This window comes from Martes martes (assembly GCF_963455335.1).
Source record: "Martes martes genome assembly, chromosome: 16".
Lineage (NCBI taxonomy): Eukaryota > Metazoa > Chordata > Mammalia > Carnivora > Mustelidae > Martes > Martes martes.
In genome coordinates this window covers 20,295,376-20,308,235 of record NC_137904.1, presented here as the reverse complement: position 1 = coordinate 20,308,235, position 12,860 = coordinate 20,295,376, and the positions used below count along the sequence as shown (strand labels likewise).

General features: G+C 43.1%; 2 protein-coding genes across 2 annotated transcripts in view; one reads left to right on the top strand and one right to left on the bottom strand.

Annotated features, from left to right (window-relative positions):
• SMYD4 (SET and MYND domain containing 4) overlaps positions 1 to 10,250 on the bottom strand; it is a 53,057-nt gene extending 42,807 nt beyond the window's left edge. The window contains exons 1-2 of the mRNA XM_080826404.1: positions 9,974 to 10,250; positions 8,900 to 9,045 (exon numbers count right to left, since the gene is read on the bottom strand). Of these exons, the coding sequence (XP_080682530.1) occupies positions 8,900 to 9,033 (134 nt within the window). The 5' untranslated portion in view covers positions 9,034 to 9,045; positions 9,974 to 10,250. The remainder of the gene's footprint in view (positions 1 to 8,899; positions 9,046 to 9,973) is intronic.
• A 130-nt stretch (positions 10,251 to 10,380) lies between these two features.
• Positions 10,381 to 12,860, top strand: part of RPA1 (replication protein A1) — a 90,385-nt gene continuing 87,905 nt past the window's right edge. Inside the window, exon 1 of the mRNA XM_080826034.1 lies at positions 10,381 to 10,520. Coding sequence (XP_080682160.1) covers positions 10,488 to 10,520 — 33 coding nt within the window. The 5' untranslated portion in view covers positions 10,381 to 10,487. The remainder of the gene's footprint in view (positions 10,521 to 12,860) is intronic.

The following is a 12,860-nucleotide window of genomic DNA, read 5'->3' as shown; positions in this document are numbered from 1 at the left end:
ATAACTGTACACGTAATATCACAGGGCTGCCCGAAAGATCAAGGTGTGACATTGGAGAAAACATCCTAGAACAAAGCACATAATATTATCCAACAGAATAAAAAAACAGATATGCATATATTTATTTACAATTATAGGAGAATACATAAAAAGAACTAAAAAACTCCAATAAATGGTGGTTATTTCTGTGGAACTAAATGAGAAGGGTAAAAGAGAAACTTTCCTATTAAACTTCATTAAATATCATTTCAAATATGATGAATGTATTTCTAACACATGAACATTTGTGAAAAAGAAGACTAACAAGTGGACAAAAAAATAAACTCCAAACCCAACTATTACCCTAATTGTACCTAGTTTGTACCCAAACTACCAAGGCTCAATGCTGTGCTCATTATTTCTTCCAACCAAAATCTGAGTGCCTGCTATGTGCGAGACACTGTTGATAGTTGCTGGCACAGAGATAAAGATGTTAACACTGAACTTCAAAGGTATGCGTTAAAAGCTCTCATTTATATGTCATATTGAGTATTAATACGTGCCAGTTGGTAAAGAGCTTTGTACATATTTCCAAATTGTCATCCGATCAATATTTATTAAATACCTGGGTTTTTGTGTTTTTTTTGACAGAGCACTGCTCTTGTCTGCAGAGAGAGAGACACAGACAAGATGTACCCTCATGGAGTTTATAGTTCAGTAGTGAAGATAGACAGTAAGCAAATGACTACACAAATATAAAAAGGAAAGCTGGGTAGTGTTGTAAATGTATAAAAAATGAAGGTGAGCCAGCTGGGACACAAGAGAAGGCTTTCCTGAGGAAAGATCTGGGTGACCCTGAAGGATGAGCAGAACTTAATTCGGGTGTAGAGGAGAAGAGAGAAGCCAGGAAAAGCATTTCAGGCAGAAGAAATACAGGGAGTCAAGGCCATGTGGCAAGAAGCAGCAGAGTGCATGTCAAGAAGTTAAAGAAGGCCCATATGCTGAGAATAGGAGTGGGGTGAAGAGGAGGCCAGGCAGGGACACTTGGGTGGCTCAGTTGGTTAAGCATCAGCTTTCGACTCCGGTCACAATCCTGGGGTCCTGGGATTGAGCTCCACATTGGGCTCCCTGCTTGGCAGGGAGGAAGTCTGATTCTCCCTCTCACTCCCCTCCTGTGCTCTCGCATGCTCCCTCTCTCTCAAATAAATAAATAAGATCTTTAAAAGAAAAAAAAAAAGGGGCGCCTGGGTGGCTCAGTGGGTTAAGCCCCTGCCTTTGGCTTGGGTCATGATCCCAGGGTCCTGGGATGGAGCCCTGCATCGGGTTCTCTGCTCAGCAGGGAGCCTGCTTCCCCCTCTCTCTCTGCCTGCTGCTCTGCCTACTTGTGCTCTCTCTGTCAAATAAATAAATAAAATCTTAAAAAAAAAAAAGTAAAAGAAAAAAAAAAAGAGGAGGCCAGGTAGATAGGCAGTGGTCGACTGCAATGTCTTGCTGGCTATATTAAGTTGAGAAATTAGGCTTTCTTGTAAGAACAAAGAAGACTCCTGGAAGATTTTAAGAATCCGATTTCTGTTTTGAAAAATGATTCCTGTTGGGGTACAGGAAATAGTCTGGAGGGAGGTAAGTACACATCTGGGAAACCAGATAGTCATGGTCTGGCTACTGGTAGTAATTTGGATCAGGGAGGTCAAGGGAGCGCATTGGTTTTTTTGGTCAAATTCCCACCAAATTAGTGGCTTAAAACAAACAAAAATGTGTTATCTTACAGTTCTGTCATGGGGCTCAATGGGCTAAAATCCAGGTGCTGATAAAGATGTGTTGCTTTCTGGAGGCTCCAGGGGAGAATCTGCTTTCTTACCTTTTCCAGTTTCTAGAGGCTGCCTCATTCTCTGGCTTGTAGCTCCCTTTCTCTACCTTCAAAACCCGCAGTGCTGCATCTCTCTGACAATTCTTTCACTAGTTCTATCTCCCTCTGACCCTTCTGCTTCCCTTCTCCACTTTGTAGGATTCTTGTGATTACACTGGGCTCACCGGAATAATCCAGGCTACCCTGCCTATCTTAAACTTGACTCATTGGCAATCTTAATCCCATTTGCAAACTTAATTTCTCTCAGCGACCTAACTTAACATACTTATAAATTCGAGGGATTTGGATGCAGAGAACACTGGATTATACACCTACCACGTAGGAAAAGGGGACAATCACCTTGATTTTATTGCAAAATTTTAAATATGTTTCGCGGCTCTCTTGGGGATTACAAAATGAATCCCTGATTCATTTATCATCTTCAGTTAGTACTTTTGCCATTTCCCAAACTCTATACAGGAGAACCTTAAAACAATTTACCTCCATTTGCCCATTCTCCCATTTGTCTATTACCATGTCTCTCTTCTAAATGTTCTAAGTCCCATAAAAACATTATTACTATCATTGTTTTAAATAATGATTTTAAAAATATTTAGTCACATATTTATCTTTTCTGGTAACTTTCATTCCTTTCTGCAACTGCATGCTTCTATCTGGGATGATTTTTTTTTTAAAGATTTTATTTATTTATTTGAGAAAGAATGAGAGAGAGCACAAGAGTGGGGATGGTCAGCGGGAGAAGCAGACTCCCTGCTGAGCAGGAAGCCTGACATTGGACTCTGTCCTGGGACTCCAGGCAGTCACTCAACCAACTGAGACACCCAGGTGCCCTGGGATGATTTTTCTTTAACTAGGAACTTCTTCAGTATTTCTTGAGGCTCTAATCTGCAGAAGATGGTTTCTCAGAATTTTTTTTTTTTTTTTTGGCGGGGGGTGGTTTGAAAATACCTTTATTTTGTATTCATTTTTGAAAGGTACTTTATTACTTTTTAATTTTTTATTTAAAAATTTTTAATGTAATCTCTACTCCCAACATAGGGTTTGAACTCATGACCCTGAGGTTAAGAGTCACAAACTCTCCTGACTGAGTCAGCCAGGTGCCCCACATGTCTAGTAATCTTTTACTGTGTTCCTGACTGCGCAATGAAGACCCAATAAAGCTAGATGACATTTTCCACTGTCAAAGTACCCCCTCTCCTATGTTAGGGAGATAGGATTAGGGGCTGGCCAACCTTCATCTAATTGAAAATTGAATTGGATCAGGGTGGGGCTACCATTTTGTTTCTTTTTTTCTTAAGATTTTTTTTTAAAGTAATCTCTACATCCAACATGGGGCTCAAACTCACAACCCCAAAATCACGAGTTGCACACTCTACTGACTGAGCCAGTAACCCCTGGTTTCTCCCTGTACTTGGTTTGGTCCTCCTAAGTTTTTTTTTTTTTTTTTTTAAGATTTTATTTATTTATTTGAGAGAGAGAGAGAGAATACAAGCAGGGGGAGTGGGAGAGGGAGAAGCAGGCCTCCCACCGAGCAGGGAGCCAGATTCGGGGCTCAATCCAAGGACCCTGGGATCATGACCTGAGCCAAAGGCAAATGCTTAAGGACTGAGCCACCCAGGTGCCCCCTCCTAAGCTTTTGGTTGAAAGTCTGGAGGTCTCTGTCTCCTCATGCCTAAAATCTTTGGTCTCAGGACATCTTGAGCTTAGATTTTTAACCTACCTTACTACAGATGTTCAAAATCTGGCAAATGTGTTAAGGGGGAGAACATTTGTTCCAAGCCCCTTTCTACTAGTGGGATCTTACTCACCATTGTTGAAACAGCAGAAATTTTTTTCTGTCTTTTTGGTCGGCCTCTTGCACTTCCTAAGAACTCAGTAAATGTCCCAGGAGATAAACCTACTGTTTGGGCCTTGAATTTGGGCCTCCTCTAATTTTTAAAACATTTATTTATTTTTGTAGGAATCTCTACACCCAATGTGGGGCTCAAACTCATGATCCCATGATCAAGAATTGCATGCTCCACTGACTAAGCCAGCCAGGCCACCACCCATGAGTTATTTTAAAATACAGAATGGTTGGGGCGCCTGGGTGGCTCAGTGGGTTCAAGTCTCTGCCTTTGACTTGGGTCATGATCCTGGGGTCCTGGGATTGAGCCCCACATCGGGTTCTCTGCTCAGAGGGGAGTCTCCTTCCGCTCCACCCCTGCCGCACCTGCCTCTCTGCCTACTTGTAATCTCTGTGTGTCAAATAAACAAATAAAATCTTTAAAAAAAATTACAGAATGGTTCATAGGTTTCTAGCTTTAGAAACTGAAATAAAGCAGTGCAATTTACTAAGATAGGTACCACTGGAAAGGACTGTGAGTTTGATTTTGGGTATGTTGAATTTTAAGGATTTTTAAAAAGATTATATTTTTTTACTTGAGAGTTAGATAGATACATACATACAGAGAGAGAGAGAGAGCGCACGTGTGCATGCACAAGCAGGGGGAGTGGCAGGCAGAGAGAGAGAGAGGGAGAAGCAGGCTTCCCTCTGAAGAGGGAGCCTAACATGGGGCTCAATCTCACAACCTAAGCCAAAGGCAGGCACTTAACAGACTGAGCCACCCAGGAGCCCCTGAATTTTAAGTATCTTTGAGACTTTAAGTAGTCCGCTGGATTTAGAGATTTGAGTCTCAGAAGACAGGTGAGAGCTAGATGTAGAATTTTCAAGGTAATCAGCATATAGGTCATAACTGACGTCATGGGTGTGAATGAGACTATATCAGTTGAGAATACAGCGTGGAAAGGAAAGCCTAGGGGCACCTGAGTGGTTCAGTTGGTTGGGCGACTGACTGCCTTTTTGCTCAGGTCATGATCCTGGAGTCCCGGGATCAAGTCCCTCATCAGGCTCTGTGCTTGGCAGGGAGTCTGCTTCTCCCTCTGACTGTCTCCCCTCTCATGCTCTCTTTCTTGCTCACTCTCTCTCTCTCAAGTAAATAAAATCTTTTTTTTTTTTAATTTTATTTATTTATTTGACAGAGATCACAAGTAGGCAGAGAGGCAGGCAGAGAGAGGGAGGGAGGGAAGCAGGCTCCCTGCTGAGCAGAGAGCCCAACGCGGGGCTCGATCCCAGGACCCTGAGATCATGACTTGAGCTGAAGGCAGACGCTTAACCCACTGAGCCACCCAGGCGCCCCGATAAATAAAATCTTTAAAGAAAAAAAAAAAGAGAGAGCCTAAGCCGCAGTCTGGAGGAACTCCAACATTAAATGACCAGGCAAATTTTCTTGATTTACATTCCTTTCAGTACACCAAAAGTTCAAATGATTCTTGCAGATTATGACATCTTGCTGTTAGCAAACCATACCAAATTACCTTTGGATAACTCTGCCTGTTACTATTTCATCAACAGGTGTCTATCATCTTTAGAAATTCTATAAAGGGAATCCACACATCCTGCAGAGCTTTAGACCTATTTTTCAAGTTGTAGGTCACCACTGAGTGGGTCATGAAATCAATTTAGTGGGTCCTGATTACTATTATTTTTTAAAGATTTTATTTATATATTTTGGGGGAGGGGAGAGAGAGAGACATCTTAAGCAGACTCTACGCTGAGTGCAGAGCCTGACAAGGGGCTTGATCCCACAACCCTGCGTTCATGACCTGAGCCAAAACTAAGACTTGGTTGCTTAACTGACTGTGCCACCCAGGTTCCCTGATTAGTATTTTTATTTATTTGTATTTTTAATTTAAAAAAAATTTTATTATTAGTTTTTTTTTAAATAAAGATTTTATTTATTTTTTTAACAGAGATCACAAGTAGGCAGAGAGGCAGGTAGAGGGGCAGGGGGAAGCAGGCTCCCTGCTGAGCAGAGAGCCCGATGCAGGACTCGATCCCAGGACCCTGAGATCATGACTTGAGCCGAAGACAGAGGCTTAACCCACTGAGCCACCCAGGCGCCCTATTATTAGTTTTTTAAAGATTTTATTTATTTACCTGAGAGAGAGCGTGAGGGAGAGAGTGCTACCAGCAAGGGCAGAGGAAGAGGAGAAAGCAGACTCCCCGCTGAGCAGGGAGCCTAATGTGGGCCTTGATGTCAGGACCCTGAGATCATGACCTGAGCTGAAGGAAGCCGCTTAACCAACTGAGCCTCCCAGGTGCCCCTATTTGTACTTTTTAAAGATTCATTTATTTATTTTAAAGAAAGAGAGAGAGAGAGAGAGGAGAGAGCACACACGGGGTGGGGTGGAGGGAGAGGGAGTAACTGCTATGTGGACTCCCCACCAAGCACAGAGCCCTACACAGGGCTGGATCCCAGGACCCTGAGATCACCACCTGAGCCAAAATCAAGAGTCAGATGGTTAACCAACTGAGGTACCCAGGCGCCCCTAATTAGCATTTTTAAAATGAGATAGAGGAAAATATCAAAGTATACTACAGGCAGTAAGCATCTACATTCTGTTCCATGGTGAACTGATCCAGTCTGTGACTTGAGAGCCCCTGTATGACTCCCAAATTTCTATCTCTAGGCCAGTGCTCGCCCCTAAATGCCATGTTCATTTCGAAAGCTCCGCTTGGATGTCTGTTAGACATCTCAAACTGAATGATGAACCCCTGATCTTCTTTCCCCAAAAGCTCCATCTGCCGCCCTCCCAGGTGATGGTAAATTCATACTTCTTGGGCCTATATTCCCTAAGCCACGTTTTACTTCTCTCATTCTCTAACACAACACACCTCATCTTTAGGGAATTCTATTATGTTTACCTTCGGAATCTAGCCACTTCTCATCAACCTTAACCACTACCACCCTGGTCCAAATTATCATCACCTCATCTCTCACCCGGATGAACGCACGAGCCTCCCAACAGGTTTCTCTAATTCCACCCTCTCTTCTCCTATAGCCTATTCTCAACACTGGAGTCAGAGTGATCCCTTGAAACAGGAGTCAGCAAACTCTTCCTATGGAAAGTCTGAGAATAAATATTTAGTTTTTTTGGGTCAAGAAGAAAATCAAGGCTATTACAGAAGTGTATCTACAACAAAAGAGAAGATAAGTTTCTGTAAAATTTTTGATAAAATTACAATAATTGAGTTTAAATTTTTGTAATACAGATCTACTTTTAAAAAATACTTATTTGAGGGGCGCCTGGGTGGCTCAATGGGTTAAAGCCTCTGCCTTCTTCTCAGGTCATGATCTCAGGATCCTGGGATCAAGCCCCGCATAGGGCTCTCTGCTCAGCAGGGAGCCTGCTTCTTCCTCTCTCTCTCTCTCTCACTGCCTGCCTCTCTGCCTACTTGTGATCTGTCAAGTAAATAAAATCTTTAAAAAAAAAAACAAACTTATTTGAGGGGCGCCTGTATGGCTCAGTGGGTTAAGCCTCTGCCTTCGGCTAAGGTCATGACCTCAGGGTTCTGGGATCAAGCCCCGCATCAGGCTCCCCGCCACCCCCTGCCTGCCTCTTTGCCTACTTGTGATCTCTCTCTCTGTCAAAATAAATAAAATCTTTTTTTTTTTGAAAAAATTTTTAAAGATTTTATTTATTTGACAGACAGAGATCACAAGTAGGCAGAGAGGCAGGCAGAGGGCGGGGGTGGGGCGGGGAGCAGGCTCCCAGCTGAGCAGAGAGCCCAATTCGGGGTTCGATCCCAGGACCCTGCGATCATGACCTGAGCTGAAGGCAGAGGCTTTAACCCACTGAGCCACCCAGGCGCCCCTCAAATAAATAAAATCTTTAAAAAAGAGTCGACACTTAACCAACCGAGCCACCCAGATGCCCCTCAACTTCCATCTTTTCAGCAAAACCATAAGTGATCGCACTATTTAATACTACAACCTCCAATCTCACTCCTGGCACAGCCTATTTCCCTTACCCTGTTCTATTTTAATTTTTTTTTCTATTATACATAGCACTTTTTTTTTTAAAGATTTTATTTATTTATTTGACAGACAGATCACAAGTAGGCATAGAGGCAAGCAGAGAGAGAAGGCAGGAAGCAGGCTCCCTGCTGAGCAGAAAGCCCGATGCGGGGCTCCATCCCAGGACGCTGGGATCATGACCTGAGCCGAAGGCAGCGGCTTTAACCCACTGAGCCACCCAGGCGCCCCTATACATAGCACTTTTAACATACTATATACTTTGCTTATTTATGTTTACTGTCTGTCCCTCCTTTGCCAGAACTAAGCCCCTCAAGAGTAAGTATCTGTGCCAATTTTTTTTTTTACCTATGTATATTTCTTTCTCTTTTTTTAAAAAATTAAGCTCTACTGCCCAATGTGGGGCGTGAACTCACTCCCCTAAGATCAAGAGTCACATGCACTACTGACTAAGTCAGCCAGGCACCCCTCACTGATGTATTTTTGTTCTCTAAGCATCTAGCACAGTGGCTGGCACAAACAGGTGTCCGATAAAAATTCACTGAATGTTTTGGGAAACTCTTGTTTCAATTTTCTATTTATGTATGTACATACTAGGCTGTGATATAAAATAGTATTTCTTTTTTTTAAGATTTTATTTATTTATTTGACAGACAGAGATCACAAGTAGGCAGAGAGAGAGAGAGAGGGAAGCAGGCTCCCTGCCGAGCAGAGAGCTCGACTCCGGGCTCGATCCCAGGACACTGCGACCATGACCCGAACTGAAGGCAGAAGCTTAACCCACTGAGCCACCCAGGTGCCCCTAAAATAGTATTTCTTACTGAGGACGTTGGTCAAGAGAGTTTGAAAAATACTGGGGTTAGACTATATGAATTCTAAAGTCCTTTTTCAATTTGAGCACCTATAAATTTCTATGTGTAGCTAGTAAATGCCCATTATATCTTTTGGGAGATAGCAAAGTTCACAGCCTCGTTTCTGTAGCAAGGCATTGATTATTGAAACATAACATTGACACCAAAAAAGCCATTAGCATCCCCACCTGTTCTGTAATAGGTTAGGAAAAACTGGAAATAGCAAGAAATATAAAATCTGAACTTAATCCTTCCATGAAAAAGAGATAGAAAGTGAGAGCAAATGACAAAAGAGAACATTTTCTCAATCAAAATTTCCCAGGTTAAAGCTTTCACACACTTACTGAAGAAGCGAAGAGGAGTGAAGAAAGATATCCTTTAAAGTGTCTGCCGTAGAAATTGTGTCCTGAATGGACTTTGGCAGCAAAGACCATTTCTGAAATATATATGATTTCCACTCATCCACAGGCAGATCCATTCTACCTTAGGCCTATAAAATGAATAAGAAAATAAGGAATTCAGATTTCTACAAATGCACAAGTCTAGAAAAAAAAATCAAGATTTTACTTAAACAAATGTGAAGAAACAAAAATCATTCTTGTGGTCTTTTCCTGTAGTTTCCATGCTGAGGATCTATTTTCTCTCACACGTATTCACTGAGCATCCTTTTATTTAGAAATATTTACTGAAGGCCTACTTTGTTCCACACACCAGGCTTGCCTCTTAAACCTCCATCTTCCCAAGCTCCTCAGGTGAGAAACCTGAGACATTCCAGATTTTTCTCCCTCCCCAGCTACTATTAAATTAACAAACGTTTCTATCTCTTACACAGTTCAGATTTTTCTTTCAATTCCCAGATCATTTCTTTATTCAAGTCCTCACCATCTCTGGTCTGGCATTCTTTCCAGTGTCATAACTAGTCTCCATGGCCTCAGTTCCCTACCCTACCCCCTAAATTCAATTCATCCTCCATATTGAAACAGATGTCAGTCCTCTGCCTAAATCAATGAATGCTCCTCCAAGCATTTAGGAAAGCCCAGTACAAATCTGACCCCTGGGCTCATTTTCTAATGCCCAAGTCTCACCTCTTCCTTTGTACCCTACTGTCCTGAGCTACTTAAAGCTATCCCTAGCTTGCCAGGCTATTCACCTCCCTAGTTTTTGCGTAGGTTACGCTTTCTTCCGGGAGCATCCCTCCCTCAGAGTCCACCTCGCAAATTTGCACACACCCTTCAAGACCAAGTTTAAATGGCACCTCCTCCAGGAAGCCTTCCCTGATTTTCCATCTGCGAACGCAGCACACTTTGTGTCTCTCCTGAGGCCCAAATCATGTCTACATGGAGTTAGGGCTACTCACTGCGGTAGCTCCCTCGACAGACTATGGTCTCCTCTGAGGGCAGGGACCGGATCCTATTTACCTTCGCAGATTCCCCTTGTGCCAAGCTCAGGGTCTAGCAATGGCGGGAGCTCGGCCCTTGGATTGCCGAAGGAATCAAGTTACTGCTTTGCCTACGGCTAGCAGCAGAGGTGTCAGGGAATAGCTCTCTCTTCTGGGCTAATAGTCGGTCGGCCCAGCAAAGGCCCGAGCCAGGTTTTTTTCCGAGAACCGTCTAGGAAAGCTCTCGGGACTGGACCTCACGCCCAGAAAAAGAACTCGCGTCATCCCTGGCGCGCCCCACGGCTCGGGCCCCGCCCCCAGGCGCAGCCGTGGCGTGACGAGTTCCTGAACCCGGGCTCTGGCGTGTCACGTGGGCTGCTCGCAGGGCCTCGGCCAATGCGGTGGTTGCTCCGCTCCTAAGCCCGCCCTTGTGCCTTGCGCATGTCAGAAGGCGGGGGCAGCTACTTAGCCCAATAGCTTTGGAGCGCGCGGGGTCCCGGGAGTGAGCGGGAGGTGCCGAGGACCCGGAGCGCGGGAGTTGGCATTGCGCAGTCATGGTGGGCCACCTGAGCGAGGGGGCCATTGCGGTGAGGAGACACCTGCGGGCAGCCGGGCTAGGGTGGCTGTGGGCCCTGGGCTTGTGGGGGTGGAGAAGGGAGAGAGGAGCTGGAGGCGATGGGGAGAAAACGCGGGAGAAGATTGGCGGGGTTGGGGGGGACCGGCGGGTGACTCCCTAGAATTCTCACCATCTCCTCGAAAAATTTTTACTATCGTCTTTTAAACATGTCCATGTTTTTTCTACTTAAAATGAAGCAGAATTAACTTGATCGTCCCCCATCACCCTCTTCCTGTCCCCTACCCACGGCCGAACTTCTCTAGAGTTGTCAGTTTTCATCTCACCTCCCGTTAACAGACTCCAGTCGGTTGTTCCCTCGATCACTATAGAAAGAACCCTGGCAGAAGTTAGCGGTGCTTCCAAGTCGTTAAATCTAACAGACACTTTTCAGTTTTTAACTAAACCTGAGTTCTCAGTAGTGTTTGAGAGTTACTCCTTTTGACCAGTTTTGAGCATTTCTTCTTTCTCATAACACTCCTTTTTGGCTTCTCTGACTTGGCTTGGCTGGTCTTTCCTCGTCTTATTTGCCGGTCCCTCCTTGTAAGTTTTTGTTACTCAAGGTTATGTCCTGTCCTAGGCCCTCTGCTACCAAGACAATCCCATTACCAACTATGTCAGTTGCTCACACATTTCTTTTTCCGGAGCCACCTTTACTCTGAAAGAGAAAGCTCTGTAATATGTCTGCCTACCTGATACCTCAAAGGCATTTTAAATTCAGCGTGTGCCAAAGCAAATCCGTTATTTTGCTAAGTTTGGGCCTCTTGGTGTTCCTTGTCTGTATCAATAGCTCTATTACCCATCAAGATATGCTAGCCAAAAATTGTGGAATCATTCTTCTGCAAACTTCCATCACCTTAGATGTTCAGTCCATCACCCAAATTGGTGTTTTACCTCCACAACGTATCTCTTAAATCCATCTATTTTTCTTCCACTCTGGCACCATTGTTTCTTGCCTGGACTTCTGATTTCCACCCAACATAAACATCTTTTCTATCCATTCATCTATCAGTGGGCACTTGGACTGCTTGCATAGTTTGTTGTAAATAATACTGCCACAACATGGGGGTGCATGTATCCTTTCAAATTAGTGTTCTCGTATTTTTGGGGTAACTACCCAATAGTGCAGTTACTGGATCCTAAGGTAGTTCTATTTTTAACTTTTTGAGAACCTCCATACTGTTTTTGCCCAGTTTGCATTCCCAGCAGTGCACGAGGGTTCCTTTTACACATCATCCTTGCCAACACTTGTTTCTTGTGGTGTTAGTTTTAGCCATTCTGACAGGTGTAAAGTAATAGCTCATTGTAGTTTTGATTTGCATTTCCCCGATGATGAGGTATCTTTTTCATGTGTGTTGAAATGTAATGTTGAAAAGTAATGAGTCATTACTTTTTCGTGTGTGTTGGCCATCTGGATGTCTTCTTTGGAGAAATGTCTGTTCATGTCTTCTGCCCATTTTTTAATTGGATTATTTGTGTTTCAGGTGTTGAGTAGCAGTCTTTTATATATTTTGGATACTAAGCCCTTCTCAGATCTGTCATTTGCAAATATCTTTTCCCATTCAGTAGGTTGTCTTTTGGTTTTGTTGACTGTTTACTTTGCTGTGCAAAAGCTTTTTATTTTGATGTAGTCCCATGGTTTATTTTTGCTTTTATTTCCCTTGCCTCAGGAGGCAGACATATCTAGAAAGATGTTGCTACTGCTGATGTCAGAGAAATTACTGCCTCTGCTGTCTTCTAGTATTCTTATGGTTCAGATGTCACATTTAGATCTTTAATCCATTTTGTTTGTGTTTGTGTATGCTGTAAGAAAGTAGTCCAGTTTTATTCTTTTGCATGTTGCCGTCCAGTTTTCCCAATCCCATTTGTTGAAGAGGCTGTCTTTTTCCCATTGCGTATTCTTTTCCTCCTTTGTTGAAGATTAACTGACCATGTAATTGTGGGCCTATTTCTGGGTTTTTCTATTTTGTTCTGTTGAACTGTGTGTCTGTTTTTGTGCCGGTACCATACTGTTTTGATGACTATGGGTTTGTAATATAACTTGAAATTTGGAATTGTGATGCCTCTGGCTTTGTTTTTCTTTTTCAAGATTGCTTTGGCTATAACAGGTCTTTTGTGGTTCCTTACAAATTTTAGGATTATTCTAGTTCTGCGAAAAATGTTATTGGCATTTTGATCGGGATTGCATCAAATGTTTAGATTTCTTTGGGTAGTATAGACAGTTCAACAATATTTATTCCTCTAACCTACGAGTATGGAATGTCTTTCCATTTCTTTGGGTCTTTCTTTTTTTTTTAATTTAAATTTCTGGTAT